General features: G+C 38.0%; 2 protein-coding genes across 5 annotated transcripts; one reads left to right on the top strand and one right to left on the bottom strand.

Annotated features, from left to right (window-relative positions):
• The first annotated feature begins 395 nt into the window (after positions 1 to 395).
• ninl (ninein-like) lies at positions 396 to 24770 on the top strand. Of its 4 annotated transcripts, none has more exons than XM_043256063.1 (28): positions 396 to 868; positions 2187 to 2398; positions 2475 to 2571; positions 3897 to 4087; positions 9646 to 9712; positions 9809 to 9999; positions 10162 to 10320; positions 12204 to 12371; positions 12466 to 12602; positions 13478 to 13618; positions 13698 to 13872; positions 14771 to 14881; positions 14976 to 15065; positions 15606 to 15753; positions 15905 to 15973; positions 16060 to 16181; positions 16421 to 16779; positions 17974 to 19596; positions 20029 to 20133; positions 20207 to 20276; positions 20922 to 21206; positions 21292 to 21405; positions 21480 to 21626; positions 21709 to 21858; positions 22038 to 22151; positions 22235 to 22444; positions 22576 to 22689; positions 23914 to 24770. In XM_043256063.1, the coding sequence occupies exons 2-28, from the start codon at positions 2216 to 2218 to the stop codon at positions 24103 to 24105; spliced, it is 5532 nt and encodes a 1843-aa protein (XP_043111998.1). In that variant the 5' UTR covers positions 396 to 868; positions 2187 to 2215; the 3' UTR covers positions 24106 to 24770. The 4 variants fall into 4 exon arrangements, with proteins under 4 accessions (XP_043111998.1, XP_043111997.1, XP_043112001.1 ...); XM_043256062.1 differs by having other exon boundaries at positions 3894 to 4087; XM_043256066.1 differs by lacking the exon at positions 17974 to 19596 and having other exon boundaries at positions 418 to 868; positions 3894 to 4087.
• gins1 (GINS complex subunit 1 (Psf1 homolog)) lies at positions 24479 to 26991 on the bottom strand. Its single transcript, XM_043256067.1, has 7 exons — positions 26766 to 26991; positions 26578 to 26642; positions 26136 to 26234; positions 25959 to 26049; positions 25744 to 25860; positions 25055 to 25129; positions 24479 to 24922 (listed from the first exon to the last, which is right to left on the bottom strand). The coding sequence occupies exons 1-7, from the start codon at positions 26838 to 26840 to the stop codon at positions 24854 to 24856; spliced, it is 591 nt and encodes a 196-aa protein (XP_043112002.1). The 5' UTR covers positions 26841 to 26991; the 3' UTR covers positions 24479 to 24853.
• Between the last annotated feature and the right edge of the window lie 852 nt (positions 26992 to 27843).

The following is a 27843-nucleotide window of genomic DNA, read 5'->3' as shown; positions in this document are numbered from 1 at the left end:
GGCCGGTGTTTGAGTTTCGTTGTCCAAGCCCTGTATTTCGGCACACTCTCACAATAGATTGCATAAATGATTAGGTCCTTAAAAAAACAAACGATGTCATTAATTATTGACTCTTATGTTGAAACGCAAAAGCAGCTGTTACAGGTGACAACTTTTCAGTCACCATTCACTTCATTGACTGTATAATGACAGAGCTGTCAAACAGTTATACGCGTTTGAAACAGCGGGTGCTTTGCTCTCATTTAAGCCTTTGTATTGAAAATAAACACATAAATAAAATGAATAATAGTGCCTTCGTCTCAAATGATCCGTCTTTAATGCATTGCACTTGTCTACGGATGGGTGGCGCTATGCGCGTGCGTGCACTCTCACGGTCTGAGAATTAAAGTGAGCTGTAAAGATACCACGTAAACGAATGTCTCTTCTTTCGGCGTAAAAGCGCATCTGATTCTTCAAGCTGCCCGCGTAAAGCTTTTAAAGCGCAAAACGCAGTGCTGTTCATTTTTTCTTACGGCGAGCACAATGTAAAGCAACGAAGCAATGCGATGCCAGTGCTGGTCTCTGGGGGTTCAGTATGAGTCCACCGCCTGACCAGCAGGGGCTGCAGAAAGGAGCGTCTCTGAACGAGCAGGAGCGCTTGGGACCTCCCCGCTCGCTCCGGCGGACACGGCACCGCGAGCGGATGAGCGCGCGCGCGCGTCGGTCCCCGGACTCTTCTCTGCAGTCTGTTACTCATGTGCGTTTTAAAGGGCAACGCATCTCTTCGTCTCGGGTCGTTCACCTCGCGACCACATGTTTTAGGGAGCCCGGCCGATGCTGGACGTGAAGTGACTTTTACGGGAACGGTTTCGGTGTGAGTTCACGAACGGTAAGACGGCTTAAATCCCCCCGATGTCACGTTAACGGGTTTCTTCCTCGGACGAGCTCGTCTCTAACGGGTCACGGGGATCTCGAAAGTGCATGTTTACAATGGAAACTGGCACGGGCGAAATGTGTTTTTTTTTTCCTATTTGTTTTACTTTAGTCTTGTCCTCGTTCCCATGGTGAATGTATACCAAACCCGCGTGCTGCATTGTGGGATACCCCCAGGCTTTATAAAGTAGTTTTTATTGGGTTTATTCACGAATGCGTTTCTCTTTTCGCCTGTTATTGTTAAATAAGTGATGTGTGTGTGTGAAAATGTCGCGTGGAATTAATTAAAACATTCAAAGACCTATCTTGAGTTGACTCTCGGGGGTGTCCTTAGTGGAGACTAAGATATTTTAAGATTAAGTGTGAGTTTACTTTGTCATCCACCGTTATCAGAAGTCACTCGAAACTAGTGATAAATAAACTCAGGCTCTTATTGCCTCAAAGCATTAATCATAGGTGCCTGTTGTACCAATATAATAGTATTCTTACAAAAACAAAGACTCCTCAAAACAATAAAGCCATCAGGATAACAGAACAGGCATAAAAAACACATAAAACTGTGTGCCTAAAGTATAAAAAGACATAGTATGTATAGGAAAGTAGTACAGCCTACAACAAGCGCCATGCAATTTATTTACTGTATAGTCATAGTGTTTAAAAATTTACAAAAGTTTTTCAAAAGTAGTCTCTCACTGAGAACGCATGTATTTAAAAGTACATTAAACTGTAAAATTGTGAAATATTAATATTACAGTGCAGAATAACTGTTTAATAATTATTTAATGTTTAAACGGTTTTAATAATTTAACTCGTGCCTGTGATGCAATGCTGAATTTTTAGCAGCATTACTTTATGAAATCATTCTACTATAATGATTGGCTGCTCAAGAAACATTTATTACAATCAATTAAATTGTGCTTACGTTTTTTGTGAAAGGCCTGATGCTTAAAAAAAAAGCATTTATTCGAAATATAAATATTCAGTTTGTCACATTTGTTAAATTTAGTGCATCCTTGCTGAACGTTTATTTGGTGGTAATTCTCTTATCTTTCAAATGATGGTATTTGTGTAGAATACATATCTCTGTGCCCAAACCGGCAAATGCATCATAAGCTACTCAAAAAAATACGCTGTGATTGGATTTCCAGATCAATGTGTATCAGTTCAATCGACTAGGCTACTTATTATGTAGGTTAGAGTCTAGCACTCATCCGTCGATGCCCGATTGACCGCTAGCCCTGTTCCTCACTTTTAATTCTCCCTCCACGCTCCAGACTTGGCCGGCTGTGCAGTATGTGGTGGGATGGATGAGGAGGAGCAGAACCGTTATGTGGCCCAGTTGAAAGCTGAGTTCGACAGCTGTGACACCACCGGGACGGGTTACCTCGACAAACAGGAGCTCGCTGCCTTATGCCGAAAGCTGAGCTTAGATGCCCATCTTCCCTTGCTGCTGGACACTCTGCTTGGGCCACAGCATTATGCCAGGGTGAGCCGCATTCCCGTGAACACCCCGGCGTCTCTCATCCTGATGCTGTGTCATAGACGTTAATGTGTTTTTGCAGGTGAATTTCGAGGAGTTCAAAGAGGGCTTTGTGGCTGTGCTGTCAAGGTCTTTGGACTTCAGTACTTCAGAGGAGGAGAGCAGCTATCTTGAACCAGGTACTCGACAAGAAAACCACCTTTATACACCTCCGGGCTTATCGGTGTTTGCAGGGTTGAGTGTATCGTCGTGATTTTGTGTCGCTAGTCAGTCTAGACGTCGCGGATTCCAGGTTTGTTGATGGTGCATGATGTGTATTTGATCTAACTTGAGTACTCTGACAAACTAAACTGAACACATCCTGTTGTCTAAATCATTATTTGTGTAAGGCTTATATATTTTTTATGATTTTCTGTTTTCCTAGTCTGCATTTATTTGATCACAAATACAGTAAAATATGAAAGTATTAAATATCAGTTTATACAATATTAAATACAGTTTAGAGTAATTGAGCACATATTAAAACGTACTGTATTCTCGTGATCAATTCTTCAATCTTGGGTGTCACATGATCCTTTAGTATGCTATAATGAATAAACAATACAAAAGATAAACATTTATTTGAGTAGAAATATTTTGTAATAATGTAAAAATCTTTACTGCCACTTTTGACTAATTTAATTCATTATCACTGAATAAAAGTAAGATCATTGCAGTTTATGTAAAAAAAAGCATGCAAATTCCAGCTTATCATTAGAGTTTTTTTCAATTATTAATATATGGTCCTAGAAAGTATTTTGACATTTAAAACATACTTCCATTAAACATTATATTAGAACCACTGGATGAAACCAAAAATGGAAAGAAAAAAAAGAAAAGTTCTAGGTCTTTTGCATTAGCTAGTGTCACTGGAAAATGAATTACAAATATGAGAATACAGAAAAAAAAACACACCTTTTATGGATTAAAGACATTGTTTAAGATTACATTATTAATATTAACATATGTAAGAAGACAAAATGCAGGCATTCCTGCCTATTAATGAAGTTATGCACAATAATAGCTTATAATACCTTGAAGTATCTATAGTATATATAAAGTATATATAAGAAATACAGATGCTGAAACGTTTTGTGCAAGTGGTTTTTAAACCAAAGCCAGAATAACCTTTGTCTTTTTTCATGGATGCGTCAGGGAGACTGGTACATAAGTGTAAGTTGTGAAATCTCAGAGCTCAACACTTACAATGATCTTTAAAAATGGAAAACCTGAAAGCTATGATAAAAAACAGATGTTCAAACACTGAACCCGGGTTTGGAAATTCTATTTAGGTTTTCATTTCCTTTCAAACATATTTCTCATTCTATGAAAAAGGTTGTGACGTAAAACAATGATGTGAGATCACCTACTATTGCTATTATCACTGTTATTTCTTCGCTTTGACTGCTTCTGACATACTTGAATTATCTGTCGCTCTAAAGCATCTTTCCTGTGCCTCTAGCAGTCCCAGAAGAGGTGAAGCCTAAATATGTGAAAGGAAGCAAGCGGTACGGGCGGCGATCACGGCCAGACAAGACTGACTTGGAGCTGACAGCAGACTCAGAAGATTCACCAAAGTTTGGGACCGACAAAGTAGAAACAAACGGTGTGAGGAGAGCCAAGCTCAGACGCTCCACCTCACTGGAGAGTGTTGAGGTAAAGATCATGATGCCTACACTACCTCTAAGTCTGGGCTCAGAAACATAAAAACAAAGAATACTTTTATTCAGCAGGACCCATTAAATAGATCAAAAGTGTCACTAAAAAAAATATATTATATATATATATATATATATATATATATATATATATATATATATATATATATATATATATATATAAATAAAAAAAATATGTTGTTTATATATTATTCTTAATAAAAAATAAATAATATTTTTATTTTATAAATAATATACATTAAAAATACATGTAAATATAAAAATACTGTATATAGATATGTATACAAAAAAAAAAATATATATATATATATATATATATATATATATATATATATATATATATATATATATATATATATATATATATATATATATATATACACAGTACGCACAAATATATTATACAAACTTGTAGCTTTCTTGAGCAGCAAATCAGAATATTTTAATGATTTTTGGATCATGTGTAATTCAGCGTTGCATCACAGGAATAAATTACATTTTAAAATATATTCACATAGTTTTAAATTACAGTACTATTTACTACAGTGGGATTTTTGATCAAATGAATGCAGCTTTGGTGACAATAGCAGACTTAAAACGTCTTGCAGATGCCACACTTTTAAACAGTAGTGTATATTCACTCATGTATTGAAACATAACAGTCAAAAGAGAATCAAGTGAAAATGGGGACGTCGTCTTGGGACTGTATGCAGATTGCCATGCAAATAATAGCCCTTAACAATGCAGCGTACTTGAGGTGTCGCATTGTTAGTCAATTGAAGAGCTGAATCAGTTCGATTCTAGTGAATGGATCTGGGCCGACCTGCTTTCCTCAGACAGGAAGTGCGGTGGTGTGGAATGTGCAAGTGCCGGCCCATAGTGCAGCCCCCACCTTCACCAGACTTTAGTGTTACTTTTGGCCCAGGATCAAAAAATGGCTCATTTCACGTTCACTTCTTTCCCTCAAAGAGCAGGAGCTCTTATAAAAGGGGGTTTGTTGTTTCTGCTGTGTCTGTACTTTTTCTTCTGGAGTCATCTTACTTGTTCGTAGCGGTGCCAGACCAGAGAGCCAGTGCAAATGAAAACCTGTGCTGCTGGATCCCTCATTTCATAGTGTTTTGTTTTTAAAGAATTATTTGGGATCCATCTTGTTTTGGTAATAAAAATTATAGATTGATTGGGTTGATTGAAAAAGCAGCCGTCTACCCTTATGAAAAAGAAGTGTGCTAATTATATTGAATGTGCATTTGTAGTGCATCTTAACATTAATTAAATAAAGGCCACATAAGTGTACTTAAAGAGAGACAACAATTATATAACATAATTTACATTTTTTAGTTTTAATATTTGTTTAAATCAGTTTTTTTAATAGATATAATCATATTTTGATGTGCTGACTAATGTACTCAGTTTTTAACTTTAGCGTGTTATTTGATATTGTATTTAATACGTATGTTTAGCATTATAAAGTATATGTAGTGTAAAATATTTTAAATGTGCAAAATTGCAGCATCATTACAAATGTGTAATTACAAAAACATTTTGTTTCCGTAGAAAGTATTAGAGTATATTTTACCATTTTTGCTTGCATGTATATTCAACAGTACACTTTAAAGACAGTATACAAATATGAAATTACATATAAATATGTACTTAAGTACTACTTAGACTTAACTAATTTCAGCTGTAATGCATTTTCATTGCAATGTAATGCAATAAAGTGCCTAAAAACAGTTCACACTTAAGTATATTCTATGAAGTGTACTGTATTATACAGTATTACTGTATTGTAAGTAAAAGGCACTCTTTTTAAAACGATGCTTAAATATACTGCCTTTTCTCAAGGTTAGAACATACTAGCAGCATGCTAAAAAACACTCAGATCATCAAGGTGCTAACATTTACATTTTCCATCAGTGTACAGTCTACTGGTGCTGTTTAGGTTGAGATTTCTTCAGAGAGCAGGTCACAGTCTGTGAAGGATTCAGACAATCGAGTGCTTTAGCCAAGAATGAAAGCATACCGGTCCATCAGAACAGTTTATGTTGGCAGCGAGCAGCATTTGGTGTTTATGAACCAGACCGCCAGGCTCCGTTTGGTCCGGCGCGTTTCAGTGCCTGTGTTTTACGTATCGAATGTGTTCAACCAGGATTAGAGGTCGTGGTCCGGGTGGAGCTCAGGGTGCAAAGCGTCAGCTGTGGTCAGAGGACCTGATAATGCGAAGTACAACAAGGGTTTGGCTATAATTTGGCCCTTCCTCTAGCTGCGCCTCTCATTTTAGAAACGCATACTTGCATACCAGAGCCCTCCCTCGTTCTCTTTCTCTCTCTCTCTCTCTCTCTACACGTCTCTCCGGTTCTGTTCTGCTTTTCTTCTCTCGATCTCCTCTCTCACTTTTTATAACAGTGTTTGAAATATTTAGAGCTTTTATGTAACCCAGTACACGCTATTTTGATGAATGGGGGAGATTACATGCTCTAAATCGACTCTTTGCACCGTCACCAGCGATCCTGCGCTGCTCTGTAGCAGGAAGATCCAACTTATCGTGTCTTGTACAGTAATCTGACGAACACGCGCAGTACAAGCATTATGTAAAAGGTTTAAAGTTTCACGAGGGTGCCCGTGAAGATTTAATCATCTTAAATACACTTTTTTACAAAACCGAAGACTCTGTTTTACCTCCGAAAAGCTAAAAGATGCTAAAGATTTCTTGAACGTTCCTAATTATCGTTGCAACTAATCACACCGAACCCGATTTCAGTTTTAAACGTAATGAAAGTCCTCATTTTTAAATTGAACGCAACGAAAGTCGCTTGGTCAGTCAAGTGTATATAAAATAAAATATATTATATAATTATAAAATATATCATGGTTGTCCGTAGTATAAATAGGAAAAAGAATATGCGAATGATTAAGCATTTATTTTTTTTTAATGCACGTTCCTGGTCTGAAAAGAGCAAGCTGGGCTGAATAGAGAGAATCTGTGCGGATTCACAGGCCCGAGCACAGATTCCAGTCCACTCCAGTCTTTTACAACAATCATGTGAGCAACGGCACTACTTGTTAATGTAAATAATTCAACCATATGTGATAAATATTGCACACAAATCTTGTCATGCAACATAAATAATTTAGTGCTAAAATGCAACACATTTCATAAGCATAAGCATAAGCATGCAGAAGCCGAGGAACGTTCTTGAGTTGTAATTAAGTCTTTTAAAAGTATCTCATGTCATGTCGATTGCGTTGAGTTTTTGTATGCCCAAATTAGAGACGTCTTTCCTGAAAGACCTCCATATATCCATGCGTTCCTGAACAACACCGCAGGTACAAAGTTGTGCCATGTTCCTCGCTTAATTTCCCAGTGGAGATCAATGGAGTGGCTTTTTTTCCTCTCACTAAACCTACACTGTTTGAGAGAGAGATAATACAAGACATTCTGCCCTCTGCCTTTCAACTGAAAAGCCGTTTGTGAACAGTTATGTAATGTTGTTTAAAATTTAATGCTGATGGTAATTGATTGTGGCTTGTCCCGTATTCCGCTGGGTTTACTCTTTTGTTGCTGGAGGCTGAACTGTGTAGCGTTTCGATCGGTGTATCCAGTTCTGTTTTGCGTTTGATCAGCCACATTGATCAAACCACGGATATTTTACAGGTCAATGATTGTCCGAGTCAAACTGTAATATACCAGCAGATGGCACTAGCACAAATCATTCCATTTTCATGTACATTAATACTCTTACCGTTAATACAATAATGGATATGTATACTGTATAAAGCAGATTATATATGTGTACATATGACCCTGGAAAACCAGTCGTATGTAGCACGGATATAATTGTAGTAATAGCCAGTAATATATTGTATGTTTCAACATTTTTCTAGTTTTTTCTTCTAAAGACCAAGATATTTTGTACATTTTCTATCACAAATATATCAAATCTTAATTTTTGATTGGTAAAATGCATTGTTAAGAACTTCCTTTGGATAACTTTAAAGGCGGTTTTCTCAATATTTAGTTTTTTTTTTAACCCTCGGATTCTACATTATCAAATAGTTGTATCTCATCCAAATATTGTCCCGACAAACCACATTTCAATGGAAGGCTGATTTATTCAACTTTCACATCATGTATAAATCTCAATTTAGAAAAATGACCCTTATGAGGTTTTGTGGTCCAATCACAAAATCTACTGTATTTATTCAGTATATAATATGCTATATAAATACAGTGTATATATATATATATATATATATATATATATATATATATATATATATATATATATATATTTCTGCAAACCAATAGCAAACTACTACAATACAGTTTCACTCTTTTAATAAAATAATAGTAGGCAGTATTCAGTTCATATTGCACAGTATCCATTTAGTAAACACCGTTACAATTACTTTTACTACATTTTACTGCGTTTGTCTTAATGGTGTCAGTCGATTTTAAAGCGCTGTGTTGTAACAGTTGGATAACCCTGTCCCACTCCAAACCATTTCTTATGTAAGCTCTTTTACATCATTACAGGGAGATTTAGCTGGCTTTATATGTGCAAGGTTTAAGCTGTTTAGCATGGTGCAGTGTTTCTATACTGATGGGACAGAGTTACTTTTGAGCTTGTATCTGCCGGTTGTTCCCGTCCAGCGTTGCAGAAGTAATGACTGCTGGGATGGAATGCCTTATGATGATTGCATTGTGTTCCTTGTGATCACTGAACCATACTAATTCATTCAGCTACACTGTCTTCATCCGCTCACTCACTTCAGTCAAGATCATTTGTGTTAAACTATTGCCGTGCTACTTTAATTGTGAAGTGTGTATACTGTGTGTGAACAATAAATATTTTTTATTACATAAAAATCAAATAAAATAACCATTTGTGATATAACTAGATGTCATGTCACAAACACTCTCATGAGATCACGTGACAAAGGCAGTGAGATCACGTGACAACAATGCAGCAATACTACTGTTTGAAACCAGTACAGATCTCTGTATTTGGAACTTTTTATTTCTTTAAAAATAGTGGGTCTTATAGAGCTTATACTGTGCGTTATTCAGTTAAAGGACCCCTGTTATGGGTTATGAAAGGTTCATATTTGGTTTTGGGAGTCCCAAACATCAGGCTGATATGCATGCAAGGTCAAAAAACTATTTCAATTTCTTATTATTTTTACCTTATTTACTCCCAAATACTTTGTTCAATGATTCATTTTGGCGATTTGATTTAAAGCAGTGTTTGTGAGCTTTTAACGCTCCGAAAGCGGGACCTAGTAGCAACGATTTCATTTTCATTCAGATTCGAAAAGGCCAACAAATGGCTGGGCAATACGTAATTTATGTCAACATGAAACGGCTTGGGACTTGTTTTGAAAGCGACTCGTTTCAATGATTCGACTCTTTCTTTTAGACAATAACTTTATACACGGGCACTTTCACTTTCACATGTTTTCATTCGCACAGAGCTGTGTTACACACTGCATGAAAAATCCATAATTGAGGCACTTTCAATGCGCTGTTTACAGAGTCTCAAATCAGATGAGGAGACAGGAAGCAACAAGGAGTCTACACACCACTATTTTGTGGCACAAGGTACATCAGCTATCACTCATTTTTAAATGAATTGAGCAAGTTTGCATGCAAAATCAGCACATAGCTATAACTGTTTCTGATTTACTTGTATTCAAGGCCAGTTGAAGCTCTGGAATCAAGACGGCGCAGGAAGCCCCCAGCGCTCATCTGACCCTCAGCAGGAAGTGACAGACGGACAGGTGAGGGCGGTATGGCAGGAGCTGGGGGTCGGAGCCGGGGGATCACTAAACCGTGAGGAGCTGTCACTCGTCTGTGAACACATCGGTCTCAAGGACTTACAGTCCGAGGTACGGTCATGTAACGCTCTGTACAGACATTAGTAATCATATTAAAAAAAGTTAGGACATACTGTGCTGCTTGTTTGCTACTCTTTACAGAGTTTGTAGCGACTTTACTTCGCCGTTCAGTGCATGCAACACTGTTATCCATGTTTTTTTGTTTATGCAAAGGAGTTAGACGCTCTCTTCAGGAAACTAGACAAGGATCAGGATGGGAGAGTCAGTCTGAGTGAGTTCCAGAGCGGGCTGTTCACACAACAACACGGGCACCCTGCTCCCGTCTCTACCTCCACCCCTGCCCGGCCCAAACCACAGCGCTCCGTCTCCAAGGTCAGGATCAGATCAAGGTCGTGGTGATGTTGCGGTTAAAGCAGATTGTAGCCAAAAATAAACAGAGCTTTGCCAAACAGAAAAAAAGTGTTCCAAGAGTGTGACTGCATAGTTTTCTCTGCAAGTGAAGCGAATGCTTGATAGAAACAGAAGTTAAAGGTTTTATGTTGCACTTGGTAGTATTAAAATCATATACTGTGCTTATTTAATATTTTGAAAGATTGGAATTACTTGTAAGTACTTGTACTTGCCAAATGTATAAGCGTGGTTGCCAAAGCATTATATACAAATATATAAATACCCATAAAAAGATTTTTTGTTTTAAAAGATGTTTATTATGTTCACAAAGGCTGCATGTTGTTGGATGAAAAATACAGTAAAATAGTATTAATACTCTTAATAGTATTAAAATTTAAGACCTGCTATTTCTTTATATTATAATATAAAATATGTTATTAAAAATCTATGATGCATTCCTGTGAATTTTCAGAATTGTTACTCAAGTCTCGTGTCCCATGATCCTTCAGAAAAAATGTCTAATGTGCTGAATTGATGCTCAATAATTAATAACGGTTCTAATTACCACTGCACTAAATTACTAGCCAGCGCAATTGTTTACATCATTAATAATAAGACATTTACTAAAGCATGTCATTTGAGGATCACGTGACACAGAAGACTGGAGTACTTATGCTGAAAATTCAACTTTGCATCACAGGAGCAAATTACATTTTAAAATACGTTCCAATAAAAAACAACAACAAAAAAACATTTCAGGTCAGATTAACATCACTGTATTTTTATTAACTAAATGCACTTTTAGTAAACATAAATCTTCTTTAACAAAAAAAAAAAAAGATTATTCCAAACCAGTATGGTGTACATATGTAGAACATTAAAAAAAAAAAAAAAAATCACATGTACACGGGTTTCCGGTGTGCAGCTGAAAAAATATTTTTGCTGCAGATGGATAATCTGCATTTGCATTAATCACTTTTATTTAAATAACACTTTTAACAATACAGATTGTATGAAAGCACTGGTGCCATACTGGCAGGTTCACGTAACAGATGCAATACAGAAATCATTATCTGCCACTTTCCCTCTCACCTGCTGATTATAAAAGACAAAAATGCCCCGATGTCTTCATTTCACAGAAGACAGACAGAAGAGACAGTTAAATGATTGCCTGTCAAACAGGATTCATTTCAGAGCTGCAACATCAAGCCAAGTTACTGAGGGCTGCAGTGGCTGGAACCAATTAACTTAATTGGGAAGGTGGAGCCTCTCTTTTCCTCTCTTGTTCCTAGGAAAGCACAGCTAATGTATTCCTGTGCAGTGGCCAAACTTGAAATCAATGCTGAAGAGATGTACTGCACAAGGGGCTTCATACCTGCATGTGATGTTTTCACGTGGGAAGGCAAAGACAGTTTGGGTTCCTTTAGCGATGACGTTTCTGAGGTGATTTTACTGAGAGCACAACCAGCCAAAATAATTAAAAGAGCACCGAACTCAAGCCGGGCACATATTCTGGTTTGCAGGTTAATAAAATGCAGGATTGAAAAGCTCAGGCCTATTTAAAGAGTGAAACGGCTTCGGTGTTTGATAACAAACGCAGAGTTGCATGAATATTTGGCGGTCGCTGGAGCTAAATTGAGGTTAAGCCAGCTTAAGGGTTACGACACCAGGGTTACGCCGTTTATTGGTGGTCAGTGCAATAATTTTGTTCATGATTGAGGCTGCAGCTCTGGCATGTCAAGGACAGCATTGTGCATTGTGCGGTGGGACTCGGCGAGCTCAGTTTTTCAGCGGTTTTCCTCGCAGTTGGATATTGGTATCGTTTTGGCTTTTTTCCCCTCATGTCGTTCTCTCTGCTCTCTCAGGCCCTGGAGGAGCGGGTGGTACGCTCCACATCCCCTTCTTTACTCTCGGCTACGGTGGGTCAGAGGCTGCTGACACGGCTGGACGATGGATCGGGATGCACAAGCCCGGACAAAGTCATCGCTCTCTGGACAGAGGAGGGCATTCACAACAGCAGGGATATTCTACAGGTAAGACGTTATTGGGTGCTGTTTGCATTACTTAAACCCTGACAAACTAAAATGTTTGCATGAAGTGGATCAGAAGTCATCTTTCTGTACGCAGACTCTGGACTTCTCTCTGGAGGAGCGTCTGTGTCTGGCTGAACTCACTCTGGCTCTGGACAATGAGTTGCTGGTCAGTGGGAACGGCATCCATCAGGCTGCTCTGGTCTCCTACAAGAATGAGATAAACTACTTACAGTGAGTCTGGATTTATTCACAAAATCTTGTCCAATAATTCTGTGAAGTGTTACAGTTTAGACTAACTTTTAATGAACCGTATTTTTAAAATGCATTTTATTGCGTTTGTGCAAAGCTGAAATTTTGGCATCATTGCTTCAGTGTCACACGGTCCTTTAGAAATCGTTCTAATACACGTTCTGTAATTTATTTAATTTTATTTTTTTTTAACCATTTATTCGAGACCGAGCTCTTTTGCAACATTGGAAATGTTATTAATCACTTTTGATTAATGAGTCCATTCTAACTAAAAAATTATTCATTCAGTTTTAATTTTAACTTTCAACATTGGTAATAATAAAAATGTTTCTTAAATGGCAACTTAACATTAGAATCATTTCTGAATAGTCATGCTGCACTGAAGACTGGAGTAGTGAAGCTGAAAATTCAGCTTTGTGTAACAGGAAATTTTATTTTTTTTAAATGCATTACAACAGAAAATATTTTAAATTAAAATAAAATAATATTTCACAATATTTTTCTGTATTTTTTAAGGAACAAATGCCACCTTGGTGAGCGTTACAGAATTGTATCAAAAACTATATATATGGTGTGGTGCATGTTGTTTTCAGGACAATTTTAACTTTTCATATTAGTATTGTTTCTGCTTTCATTTAAACTATTTTATAACTTTTTGCAGTTTGGTGTTTGTCTCCACCTGGAGGACATGTAACGTTATACCACATGTTACAGTTACTAATCTTTAAACAACTGCATGGTGGCTTTACTGTTCGACAGATGTCTTTGCATGATTAACAGGTGTTACTTGAGACAAAAAGTGCATCAGAATGAATGGGTTTCTCATGCGGTGGTGCTTTTGTGTTCCTCCTCTGTAGAGTTTTGGCAGACCAGGCCTGTCAGGAAAGGGACAAAGCCAAGGCGGACCTGGAACTGGCTGACCGCCGCAACCTGCAGCTGGTGAGAGAGGTGGATGACCGCCATGCCACCATGGAGTCTCTCAATGAGTCTAAAATCAAGTACGGCTGCTCTCCTCTAGTCGTGTCATCGCGTGTGGTGGGCTGCCGTGTCACTGTCCGTGTTGTTTCTTTGGCGCAGGGGTCTGGAGCAGGAGTTTCGGGATAAGCTTACAGCACTGAGGAGCGAATCCGAGTATGAAAGCGAGGTGCTTCTCGAGCAGGTAGAGAAGGAGCGTAAAAGACTCCAGGAGGAGCTAGAACTGCTCAGGGCTCAGGACGTTAGCCTTCAGGAGGACATTTGCACTACTGCTAAGGTAGCCACTGACATTATTATTATCATCATCATCATCAGTATGTCTCTGCACTTAAAAATGTTTAAAAGATTGGGGTCAGTTTTTGTTTTTTTTTCATAATCAGAGAATTCAGGAAAAAAAATTACTTTTTAATTTTTTTTTTTTTTTTTTAACAATGGCTTCTGAAAATTCTGATATCACAAAAATATAGCAGTAACCTAGGAAACAACTTTTACTTGTAATGTTTCACAATCGTTCCTGCATTTGTTTTTTAGCATTGCTCATGAGAGACAAAAGCATTTGAAAAACCATAAACCTATGAACAGTAATGTGTAACTGTAAAACAAATCGTTTTGAGGCTCTGCTTTCAATTAGTTTTAAATTATTGTATTTTAAAGTGCCTCTCTTTTTGGCTGGCAATAATAAATAACCATCAGTTACACTAATAAACTAATTTGCTTAACAGGTGAATTATCACAAATAGTATTAATATATAAGTAATTGTATTATTAATTAATATTAATATATTTCCAGACATTTTAATACACCACTTCAGTCCGTGATTTACATTGGTTTGTTTTTAAATCAAAAGTAAAGAATCTATAAATGTACAGAATCTACAAATGTTTATATATATATATATATATATATATATATATATATATATATATCTATATATATATATATATATATATATATATATATATATATATATATATATATATATATATATATATATATCTATAGAATGTGTGTATTGTATTACAATTTCTTTACCAAGCCTCCTTTAATTCCCTTGCAATCACACTGACTTAAGTTTCATGATGAGCATGAGGTGATCTGTCATGGTTAGAGGTGTATGTTTCTTTGAGCATGTCAGTGTGGTGTCAGGTTAAATAACTCTAGCTGTGTGTTACAGGAGAACAGTCGTTTGGAGGAGGAGGTCAGCGTCCTGAAGGAGAAGCTGTCTGAAGCCGAGAGCACCATCTCTAAACTACAGAAGGATCTAGATCATCTGCTGCAGGACAAGGTGAGATGACTATACGTCATTAAATTGCTGTATATGATTTCCTTCATGAACGATCCAAGAACAATAATTGATCTATGCTTGTTTTACTGAACAGTATGATGGCCTTGATACAAATGGCACAGGACTGCTGAATCAAGAGGAGCAATACTCTGAGATCTTTAAGGAGTACGAGCAGCAGTGCAGGGTATGTTTGGTGGATCTTTTGTGTGAAGACAGCTCTGTCATTGCGCATTGTATTTAAGTGTCCTTGTTTGGCCATTATGCTAGCTATCCTGTAATTCATAGTGCTTTAAATAACAGCTTTAATTGTGCAACTTTTTGAGGAGTTGCACACTTGTGCCTTTTAGTATAGCTCTTTTTGCCAGCAAGTAACTGCCTATGCCGAGTAATGCTAATGCAGTACACTTTAGCAACAAGATGGGGACTTTGTCAATGATGCTTCTTATTCAAGTTAAGACACCTTTGGTTTCACATGCGCTGGTCAATTTTGAGAACTATGGGCTTTTTTGCATTTAATTTGAGGAGAAGAAAACATTTCTTACACATTAAGTCAGAGTATGTTATACTTTTTTTAATGTTGAGCTAGCCTGCTTAAAATGTGCAGTTCCAGTTGATGTTTGTTGGAAACAAAATTGCACGTTTCACCTGTGCATTACAACATCTTTGTTTCAGGAAATGCTGGAAAAAATGTTTTACTTGCATTTCTCCGCCCCACTAAATACAGGAGCTGCAGGACAGGAATGACGAGTTACACTCAGAGCTGGAGTTGTTGAAATCTCAGGGCTCAGGAAGGAGAGCCAGACGATCCAGGAGCAGCCTGTCTGGTCAGGACTGGTCGAGCCGAAGAGCATTAACCACTGAATCAGATTCTGGTGAATTCGACAAACGTTTTGAATTAGAAATTTAATTATCTGTCAGGTTAACCTTTCTAGATCTTACATATATCTTTAATGCTGTGCCTATGTTTGCAAACCTTTTATAGTAAACGTTTGAATGAATGGCTCATTCTGTTCTGTCCTGCAGATGATCCAGAAATGAAGAAAGGTACATCGCCTCAGGTCAGAAAAAAGCTCCAAGTTACTGACAAGAATGGTAAGGAATTCTCAAAACAAAGTCATACTTTCCCCACGGAATATCTAAACGCCCGTGTCATGGATTGGATTGGTGTGTCTTCTCAGTTTTGGGTTCCTTGGAGAGTTTGGCTCCCCCTGTGAGCATCGAGACAGAACTGGCCATGGAGCAGATGAAAGAGAAATACGACCGAGAGGTCCAGGACTTGAAGATTCAACTGGAGACTAAGGTAGAGACATAGTATGGACACATTTAAATAGGTTTGTAAACCTTTGCAGATTAATTTAGACTCAAAGCAAGTGCTAAGAAGACAAGCAAAGATGAGCAAGTGCTCCTAGACGTACAATCTTACCAGCAACCAAACAAAACTTTGAAGAATATAATAGGATTTCACTGCAACATAAATTGTGTAAATAAAACCGTATTGTAGAGAGAAAGTGATTCAGCGTCCTAATTCGGTTTCAACAGGTGAATTTCTACGAGCGCAGTATGGAGCTGATGCGGCAGAATATGGAGGTTGAGAGGAAGGACATCTCGCAGAGCTTTAAGATGGAGATCAGTGAGTTGGAGGACCTGAAGGCTCGGGCCGAGGAGCGGGCAGAGAAAATGCGTCAGGCTGCTGAGCGGCTGGAAGCAGAGCTGAGGGGTAAGACTTCAGGAGGAGCCTGGGGTCCAGAGCAAGAGCGGAGAATTCAACGGGAACAGGCCGAACTGGAGCAGAACTACGCTCGTGAGATCAGTAACATTGTGCTGCGTCTCACTTCAGAGAAAGATCAGCTAGAGGCAGAACTCAAGCTTAAGATGGACCAGGAAGTGCTGCTTGTTAGGTAAGTGTCACTCATGATCTGGAAAAGGATTAGATGCAGCTCATCCAATGTAAACGTTTGTCTTGCGTATTAGAAAAAGAGCGAAGGCAGATGGTTTGTCAGTGCTTGAGGATTAAAAACGTATAAGTATAATTATAAAAAAAATGTAATTACTGCAAAAATATTTACTCTTTACTTTATTGTTGTTGTTGTTATTATTTTATTATTGTAAAGGTGTTTGCACGTTTATAGTAAGTAGCATTTGTTGTAATGGGTTAATTTTAATTTTTAAAAAAGTACATTGATACATGGCATAGTAAGATTACTTTAATGACCATCACCATTGAACACAATGAGTATTTAAAGAATCAAATTAAAAACATCAGAATGCATTATAGAAGAATTCAGGGAAAATGTCGTAAATTGTTGTAAAAAAAAATATATATTTTTTTTTTAATTATGTATTTTTATGGTGTAAAAATAATGAGAAATTTTAAATGCATGATGCCAAAAATTGCAGTGGTCTTAAAATATTAACTTTCTTGGTGAGACTATTTACCCTATTTTCAGAAAATAAGCTGACTTTTAATCTCACCTGGTCAAAATTGCATTGTTGAGAGACAAAATTGTGACAAATGATACATTGGTGTATTCGTCACATATTGCTATATTTATAAATTATTAAAATTACTAAAACAAAACATTTACAGACATAATTTTATATAAATATGTACTATGGTTCCCCTGACTGCACAACAAATCCTTAACATAAACACAGAAATCTAAACGCAGTATTCAGAAAAATGTAAGCATTAAATTTACAGTGGCAATCAGTATAATTAACATTGATTATAAATAGTCAGGCTAAACAAATTTAAAGCCAAACTGAGTCACCTTTTATATTTGATTGAGGAAAAAAAAAAAAAAAAAAAAATATATATATATATATATATATATATATATATATATATATATATATATATATATATATATATATATATATATATATATATATATATATATATAATTTTTTTTAAAGATGCAATTTCAATTAAAACCAATATGCCTTCTTCACATGGATATTCATCCTGTCTAAGTGGACAAATGAAAACTATAAGTGAAACTGTAAGTTCAACCTCTTAACCAACATGCCTGTAAAGAGAAAGCAGATAGTTCCATAACATTTCCAAGAATTAGCATGTTGCTGTGTCCCAGGGAGAAAGCAGAACAGCAGTTATTACACACGAAGGCACAACACAGCGAGATTCAGCGCAACCTCCTTCACCAGCTGCACCTTGAGCGTAACCGTCTGCAGGAACAATGCCAGCAGCACCGCAGAGAAGTCGGTGCATGGGAGTCAAGAGTTCAGGAGCAGGAACAGGAGGCGCGCCGGGAGCGTCTCCTCAGCACCGAGCGCTGGAGTGAAGAACAGGCTCAGATCTGCAGCAAAGTGGCACAGGAGAGGAAGAAACTAGAGGAGGAACACCAGGAGGAAGTCAGGAAGCTAGGAGAACACATCCTGTTCATGGAAGCTCAGGTAGAGCTTGCATCCAGGGCTGAGGAAGAGATGCTCGTTCTTCAAAAACAGCTAGAAGATAAGCTGGAGGAGATGTGTGTCCAGCTGGAAGACAACACTGTTTCCATGAAAGCACAAGATGCCCTCATTCAGCATTTGACTACTGAACTCCATGCCAAAGAGAAAGAAATGGAAATCAGAAATGAGAAGGAACAAAAGCTCTGCAATAAGCTCTCTCAGATAGAGCAAAAACTTAAAATCGAGCGAGAAAAGAAGCAAGAGCTTCTGAAACAAAAGGAGCAACTACAGAAAGAAATGGAACAAAGTATTCAAGATCTAAAGGAGAAACTTGTAAAAGAAAAAGAGAGGGAACAGGAGCTTCTTGACAGAGTTTCTCAGTTGACTAAAGAGCTGGAGAACTGGAGGACCAAATCTGATACCTGGCAGAAGGAGATTAAAGTGATGCAGGGAAGCAGTAGTCATCTGTCTACAGCATTTGGTGAGCAGCAAATGCAGCTGAGAAAACAAGAGAAAGAACTTGTGGAGCTTCAAGAAAACTTGGCCAAAACACATGAGGCTCTGAAAAGCAGAGATGACGATCTTACAAGACAGGCTTCACAGCAAAATGCTGTGGAGATGGAGCGGGATCGACTCCTAGAGGAGCTTAGAGGTCAATGCGAGGTTCTCAAACAGCTACAAACGCAGGTCAACAGTCTCTCAGAGGAGTGGGATCAAATGCACAGGATGGAGCAAAAACTTCAAGGCTCTCTTTGTGTGGAGCAGGGTAAGGTTGAACGGCTTCAAACCCGTCTGAATTCAGAGCAAGAAGAGACGAGACGTCTTGAACAAGAGAATTTTAGCTACCAGAAACTTGTAGACCAGCTTTCATCTCAGATTGTCGAAATGGAGGCTGAGTCTTCCAAACTCAAAGAGAACGCAGATAAAGTCGCACTGGAACTGCGAAACAAAGACAATCAAATGTTGGAACTCAATCATCAGCTTGGAGCCAAAACCAAAGAGATGGACTTGCTCTGGAACGAGGTTCAGCTGAAGATGAACCTCTTTAAGAACGTCACTCATCTCTCTGCTCAGGTCCAGCTTTTGACCAGCCAGTTGGAGGACAAAGAGCAAGAACTCTGCTCTCTGAGGGAAGATGCTGATAATACCGCCAACCAGCTACAGCAATCTCTGATGGACTCCCAGACGGAGCTTCAGCAGATGGAGGAGGCCTTTGAAAGAGAGAAGAGCCATTTAAAAGAGCAGCTTCTGGAGATGGAGGGACTTGTCATGGCTTTAGAGCAAGAGATGGCCAATCCCCACAGGTTTGTGGTTCTCCGGCTGGTATAGATGACCGTCAAAACAGAACCAAGACTAACCATTGCTGCATTGATCCAATCGTCGTTTCTCCCGTATGGATGCAAAGACTTGAACGTTCACTACTTTCATGTTTGTCCAAAATGAGATCTAATTAACCGTAGACATGCGCTTTGATTGTTCAGCATCATGCTGCATCTCACTAACTGAATGACGTTGATGTCACTGACATGCATGCAATCTCACTATTAATAACAGTTACTATATGCATTCTGATTGAAAGTGTGTTCTTGCATCCTTTTCATTGAATTAATAGTATTTTTGTGTTTGCTGCTCTAACTCTTTTTGGAAATCTAGCTCCAAAATAATAGTAAATGTTACTAAGCTGCCTAAAAGTGATTATGAAAAGCTGATTTCTATGTTTTGGCTTCCAATTCTAGGGCTCAACTTGATGAGGTCACCTCTGAAAATGGTGCCCTGAAAGACAGGCTTGCTGTATTACAGCAGGATGTCAGGTCACTGGAGGAAGAGCTCAACAAAAAGAGGTAAAGAAATCAACTACTTTCCACACTTTATTTTAATATTTAGCAAAAACTAATCTTGCTTCACTACATTTAGGAGGAAACTTGATGAGATGGAAAGAGAATATATGAAGGATCGAGAAGAAGAAGAGGGCCTACGGAAAGAGGTGCATTTCAAGTGCTTAAAAAATATTGATAGCATGGATCTTGAATTCAGCCACTATTCTTAAAGGATTAGTTCACACAAAAATTTACATTATCCCACATTTTACATAGCCATCCTAGGTGTGTATGACTTTCTTCTTTCAGACGAACACAGTTGGAGCTAACCTATGATGTTTGATGCAATTTACGTCAGCCAAGAAGCTGTTATTACATGTTTTAAAATGATAACGTAATAAGGTGTATAGGTTAGGTTTACGTTGCAGTACTTGTGGGTAAAATATGGTGTAATTTTTATTTCTGGGTGAACTATTCCTTGAAAGTGTGCCTGTTATCGGTTATAAAATACTTGGGGGATGGGCATGTTGGCGTGTATGCAAGGTCAAAAAACATTTTAATTTTCTTAAATGCATTAATTTTTACCTTTTTATTTGTTCAACGACTCCCAAACGATTCTTTCAACAAATTATTTTTCCAAACCCCTCTGGTGATTGGTGACTTACATTTAAAGCAGTGTTTGTGAGCTTTTAATGGTCCAAAAGTGGCAGAGAATGAGGTTGCATTTTCATTCAGATAAACCCAAAAAAACAACTATGCAGGCATTAGCATTAGTTGCTACCCTTAACAATAGTTATGTTTCTCCAACATAGAATTCCAGATTTCGAGATGAGGTGCTTGATTTCAGCGCAAGAAACCTGCAGCTTAGCAATGATAACGCTGAACTGAGCTTCAGGCTGTCTACTGATCAGAGAGCAGTGCAGACGCTGACTGACAGGCTTGCACAGGTGTGTCAGGAGAACGACGCAGCAGCCGTGTCCTTCAAACAGCTGCAGGAAACCCTTCAACAGCAGAAGAGTGACACACTAAAGCTGCAGGAACAGTGGCAGAAAGAGAAGGAGCTTCTAGAGAGGGAGCTCAAAACCGCCAAGGAGACAGTATGGATTTTTATTTTTTTTGTAGAAGTCTTAACAAATTATTTCAAAGTTGGCAGGAATCGCTGAAACTGCTGTTTTTCTTCAGCTCCAGCATTTGGTGGCACTTGAGTCTGCATTGAATAATCAGACTCTTAAAAATCAAGCTCTAGAGCAAGACAAGGAGCATCTGCTGAAGGAAACATCAGACAAGGACCAGAAGGTGAGATGTTGATACTATACTCAGAATATTTATCCAACATGTTCATGCTGAAACATGCTTTGTGTTTGTTGCAGCTGATAAGTCTTCAGGAATCTCTTTGCAAATTAGAAGCCCAGATAGAGCAGCTCAACTCCCAGATCTTGACTATGTGGCAAGAAAAGGATGTTCACGTCCAGGAGTCAGCCACACATCAGAAGATGCTACAGCAGTCTCAGGAAAAGGTCAACAAAGAAACTTATACATTCTTGCTGTCAATTAAGTAATACTAAAAAATAACATGCGAATGTTGTTGTAAAACACAAGGTCCAGGAGCTTGAGGAGAGCATACGCCAGTTGCGTAAAGAGAAGGAGCAGTTACATCAGACGAACAGGCTCCAGGAGGAGACGGCAGTCAGTGTCCTGCAGAAGGAGTGCAAGACTTTGCGACTGCAGAATGAGGAATTTCGTAATAAGGTTTGTTGGGGAACAACAAATTGCTTTTGCAGTGGATTTTTTTTCAATATGCAATTATGCATAACTGCTCTGTTTTATTTCTACTGAAGTATTTGGAATGCATTTACATTTATCCGAAATGACTTCATTCAGTGCAATGGAAGCCGTGACCTTGCCGATATGCTGGATTATATTTCCAGGTGGCTCAGCTGCAGACTCGGGAGCTGGAACTTCAGAGACTGACACACGAGTGCCTCTCTTTGAGAAACAAACAGGCAGAGCTGGAGACTGCTAAACAGGAGGCAGACGAACAGGTTTGGAGATCATTTTCACCGCTTGAGAATTCCTTTTACGAATGTTTCTGGTCTCACTTTTGTGTTTTGATGTTGTGGTTTAGGCTTTAAGGGCAGATAGCGCTCTGTCGCTGGTCCAGGCCCAGCATGTGCGTGAGGTTCAGGAGCTGAGGGAACGGGTGGGCTCTGGCACACAGGAGCATTTGGCTCATCTTCAAACTCAACTGGTGGAGCAACAGCGCAGGACGCAGGATTTAGAGGATCTGCTTTGCTCTCAGGCCAAACAGGCCAGTGTTCAGATGGGACTCCAGCAGGTACATCAGCATTACATTTAGGCAGTCAAACAGGAAGTGAACATGAGTGCTTACTATACATTTTTATTTAATCATTCATGCTATTTTCTCCCTTGATCTCATATTTCAATTAATAAACCTTTAAACATCAGGAGCAGTATGAGAAATTGATGGCAAGTATGCAGGAACGTATGGATGAGGTTGAGGCCAGGCTTAAAAACACCCGTGTCATGCTGCAGGAGAAGGTCAACCAGCTAAAAGAACAGGTAACCAGACACTAACGGCATTAAGACTACTATTATAGAATATTTTAGGAACTAAACACAATTTCCCACAACATACTCACTCAAATATCATCTAAATTTACTCACCCTCAGGCCATTCAAAATGTAGACAAGTTTGTTTGTACATCAGAACAGACTTCGAGGAAAGTAGTAGTAGTAGCATTACATCACTTGCTCAGCAATGGGTACTCTGCAGTGAATGGGTGCCGTTGGAGTGAAAGTCTAAACATCTGATAAAAACATCACAATTCACTAATACACACGACTTCTGTTCATTAATTAACGGATAGTGAAGTGAATGGCTGTGTTTTTAAGAAACAAATGTCATTAAGGCACTTAATAATAATTTGACCTCCAGTGAAAAAGTCCTCTCGCATCATCATTTTAAAGTGGCCATAAAACAGTTTCACCCAATCTCATGTAGGACTAGGACTGCATCTTTCATATCTCCAAAAAAGTGTTTAGGTTTATTTTTATTAAAGAAAGATGCAGCTGAGCTCCTAAAACACTTCGGGAAACAAAGTGCATCCACTATTCATGTAACGCTGGGTTTCTTTGGAAAACAAGGTTATCTTTCCCTTGTAACCCAAAGTGCACTAGCCCTACTTCCCGTGTGAGTCCTGCCTCTCTGGTCTACGCCTGCGGGCGCGTGCTTCTGGGAGAAATGCCCATATAAGAAGTCCCATCCTCAAATACGTCAAAGAAAAAAACTCTCAGAAACTTCTACAAACCCCGTAGTAAGATTTTTGCCACCTAAAAACTAAATACAACATTTCTAACAGTGTAAACCACTCGAGGCACGTTACACCCCTTTTAAAGAACCGTTTTTGAAGTCTTTTTGGTTGCTTGGTGTTTAATCTGAACATTTCTTCACTGTAAAAAGCAATATTATGTGTTGACAACTTGCATTTTCGTCACAAGTCTTGATGGACATGCAGCTTTTCACTTCACAAGACATTAACTGATGGATTGGAGTTGTGTGGATTATTGTACTGTTTTTTTGTTTTGTTTTTTTTATCAGCTCTTGCACCATTGCAGAGCAAGTGATGTAATGCTAATTTTCTCAAAACAAACAAATAGCCTGGGGGTGAGGAAATTGTAAAAATCTGTATTTTCATATGAGCTTTTCTAAATGTTTATTTAAAAATAAATGCGAACGTTTGGTAACCCCCGACGATCATCTCCTAACTTTTATTCACCCCATAGCTGGCCAAAAATGCCAAGTCGGATCTGCTGCTGAAGGACCTGTATGTGGAGAACTCTCAGCTCATGAAGGCTCTTCAGGTGACGGAGCAGAGGCAGAAGAGCGCAGAGAAGAAATCTTTTCTATTGGAGGAGAAAGTGATCGCTCTTAATAAACTGCTACGCAAAATTGCCCCAGCATCCCTCACAGCTTAGACTTGTTTCACTCCATTATGAGCCTTTATCCGTTGTACTGGACTGTGAAGTACCACCCGCTAGTGCACTATCGTCTTTTGGTGCTTTTTTTATAAAATCCTAGTGTTAAAATGAAAGCACAGATAATGCAAAGTCGTAGGGTTACCGTAACGGCATACTGTATTGAATTGTGCTGTTTTAAGAGTGTGAAGAGAAAGAAGGGTTAATTCAACGGTCTCTTCAGAGACAAACGAATACCAATGAATAAGATTTGATTTAAGGACAGAGCATTATACATTCCTTCGGTTGTTCACTGTGATGTAGGGTACAAAGCGCAAGCATTCTTGTAAATCTGTTGACTTAAATTTTTGCTAGAGAGAGGGAAAAAAAAGACTCTTTTTACTGCAGTTTTAATGCCCATTGTGGTGCAATAACCAAAAGCACAGTATTCACGCAATGTACAGTTTTGATACAAATACTTTTAAGTAATTGCACAATTGTCAATCATGATGCACTAACGTCCACTTTGATATAAATTATTGTCAGTGTTGCAGATGTCTCTTAAGACGTACACCTCGGTGAAAAGGGCTGGCTAACTGTTGGGAGATGAAAGTGTGACGCCACTGTTGTAAATGCACCATGTACCACTGTACAGAACGTGACCAAGTAAAGTTTTACCTGTGTAACTCTCGGATTGGATTAATTTACTCGTGACAACTTTAATCTAAATGAACGTGAAGGAAAATATCCACAATACAGCCGCTCGTCGTTAGGAGATGACATGCTCTAATACACCCTGCCGAATGAGCTGCTCGCATTTCCATCTGGGTAAAAAGTGCTGTGAAGAGAGGAAAGGAGAAACATGGTAAGATAAACATACACACTATATATATATATATATATATATATATATATATATATATAAGCAATTCTTGTAATCAGATTTAAATGCTCTTAAGAACATAGTTACCTGGCTATTTTTCTTTAACAGAATGACAGTACCATCATCGATTTCAAATTCTCCATGGTCTTTGAGACAACGCACCTGAATAGAAGGGAAATGATTGGTGCTGAATGTTACACACATGCACACGTTTTTATATATTGAAAGCATCCCATTAAAAAAATTCTTGTACAAGGTATTAAAACAAATAGTTAAGATGTCGAGTACATATTAATATTTAATCAAAATAAGATAAGGATTTTTTTACACATTACAGTAGAAAGATGTTTTCAGCATATTACAGCAAAGAGTAATGAATGTAGTGCCGTAAGTGTAATGTCGAAATGCCCAAACTTTTAACGTTACAAAAACCTTCCGGCATTTTTAAAAAGTTTCAGCCGAAAGTATTTTATGATTCTAAACTGAACAGTACTGAAATGCACTGACCCATTTCTATTTATTGCAGAGAGCCATTTTTCTGTGACCACTCATAGTTAAAACCATGATATAAAAAAAAAAAAAAAAAAAAAAAAAAACTTTTCAGCTAGTTCCCAAGGCAACATTTATTGATTAACATAACTAAGAGCAAGCTAAAGCACGCACATCAATCACAAATGGGTGCTCAACTAAAAAAAAATTCAGAACCAACTCTTAAATGCTTAAAAGCTTTTTGAATCTTCACATTTCTATTATAAAAAAAACCCCACTGCACTCACCTCGATGTATAAACTCTTTGGGGGCTTCATATCCTGTGTTATGTCCAAACCTTCCTCTCCCCCTATTGACCTCATATAGGTCGCCAAAGACTTTTTGTACTGATTGAACCACTCCATCTGGTTCACAAGCATATAAATCACAGGTCAGTGACGGGCCAGAAAGACACATGTGACACACCGTGTATTAACATCACACAGGACAAAAGCAGGCCCACCTCTTCAGCACACATATGAAAGCGGATGTTTGTGGGCAGTACACTGCCATACTCCCACCTGAGAGCACGGATTCGGAGCAGGCGATCATAACTGTGGAGAGAAAGAGACGGGTTAGATGACACCTGTCAAGGGCGCACTTGATGATGGGTGACAGGGGAGGCCAGCCAATCACACACAGGTAAGAGGAGATGCAGCGCTGGTTTCTCAGCAGGCAGCTGTGCCTGAACTTGATGGATGGGATCAGCTCGCTCTTTCCCTCGGTCTTTGCCTCATTCCTTCAAAAACAAAAAAATAACAACAACACAATGACTATAATGGCTTTATAAACAAAATCACATCACATCATTTAATTTAAATTAATTTAGTTTAAATATTTTAAATACATTTTTACATTTATAATCATTTTATGTATATATATATATATATATATATATATATATATATATAACAGTACAATGTTAACATTTTATTTTAGTTATCAACCATCATTAATTTTCACGTAAGCCCATAGATAATATTTATTTTATTCCAGCTTTATTTTAGTTAAACTGTTTTAGTTATCTCATATTCTGCCACGCTAAACGAATCGTTTACAAAGCTTCAGTAAACAGCACGTACACATCACTCTGATTCTGCTCGTACAGAGCCTTCATTTCCTCCAGGACTTGGCGAATCCCGTCTTCCTGCGGAAAAAAAACTGACTAGGTATGACTTAGCTTTGAAATGTTATCGACGGCTATTGCTAACATCAACTGCTTCAACTACAGACACTATTAAACCCCGCAATGTGCTATAACTGAACTTACATTAAAGGCGGGCAGCTGACCGTCGCCCATCCGATGAAGTTCTCTAATAAGCTCGACTGCCTTTTCGCAAAACATTGTCAATTTGTCTGTAACGTTAATTTAAAGATGGTGCTTTTTGGGAGAATAAAGTCTCAGCTAGAAAAACGTACAAAGTATTATCAGTCGCAGACAGTTTTCGCGGTAATTTTTTTGTTGTTGTGATCACGTGAGACGAAAAGTTACTACGGAGAGTCAAAAAGGACATTTTCGGGAACCGGTTCTTATGAACAGTTCAGATTCAAAGAGCCGGTTCATTTATTATTTTCCTTTTGCGTCAAAGCGTAGCGTTTTACTTTAAATGTATACATAATTACTTGAACGTCGTCGTTAATGAGACAATGACAGACACGTGTGCATTTTCGCGTGTATAAATATGCCCAGCAGAAATATGTTTTAAGGATCCGGTCTCTTGAAAGCAAAACAAAAAACTATCCCAGTCAACATCGTCGTATTATTTTATAAGAGTAAAAAATAAATATAAATTTATATAAAATATTTTTAAGGTACTTGGTGCTGAAACATACTGTATTTGGGAGGTCGACTGGTATCTTATACAGTCATATTGTCATTTTGTAACAACAAAACGCTTTATCAAGTATATGCTGCCATCTAGTGCTGAAAAAAAGCTAAAAAGGCAACACTCTTTGGCGGTAAAGGGCTAATCACGCTTTGTAGTTCCTCAATATAAAACAAAAACAACCTTAATGAGAACCACAACAACTTAGCCAAAATAAGCTAATAATATACTGTTCCTGTCATATTTCCAGAGTTGGTTAGGAAGCTTAGAATTATTTAAATTAAAGTGTCCACAATAATTCGTGTCAGCCGAAAAGTAATATTTTCCAGCACTACACACTCCAGTCCACTAGGTGGCGAAGTTCATTCAATGTTTCATTAAATCTTCTTTTGTGTCATAGAGGTTTGAAATGAAACAAGGTTGAGTAGAAGAGACTGAATATTTATTTTCAAACAACCCTGCCTCGCTTGTAAAAGAAAATGAACCGTGGTCGACTTCTTTCTGTATAAGCTGGCAGTTATT

Source organism: Puntigrus tetrazona, chromosome 13, assembly GCF_018831695.1.
Source record: "Puntigrus tetrazona isolate hp1 chromosome 13, ASM1883169v1, whole genome shotgun sequence".
Classification (NCBI taxonomy): Eukaryota; Metazoa; Chordata; class Actinopteri; order Cypriniformes; family Cyprinidae; genus Puntigrus; species Puntigrus tetrazona.
This window is presented reverse-complemented; position numbering and strand designations above follow the sequence as displayed.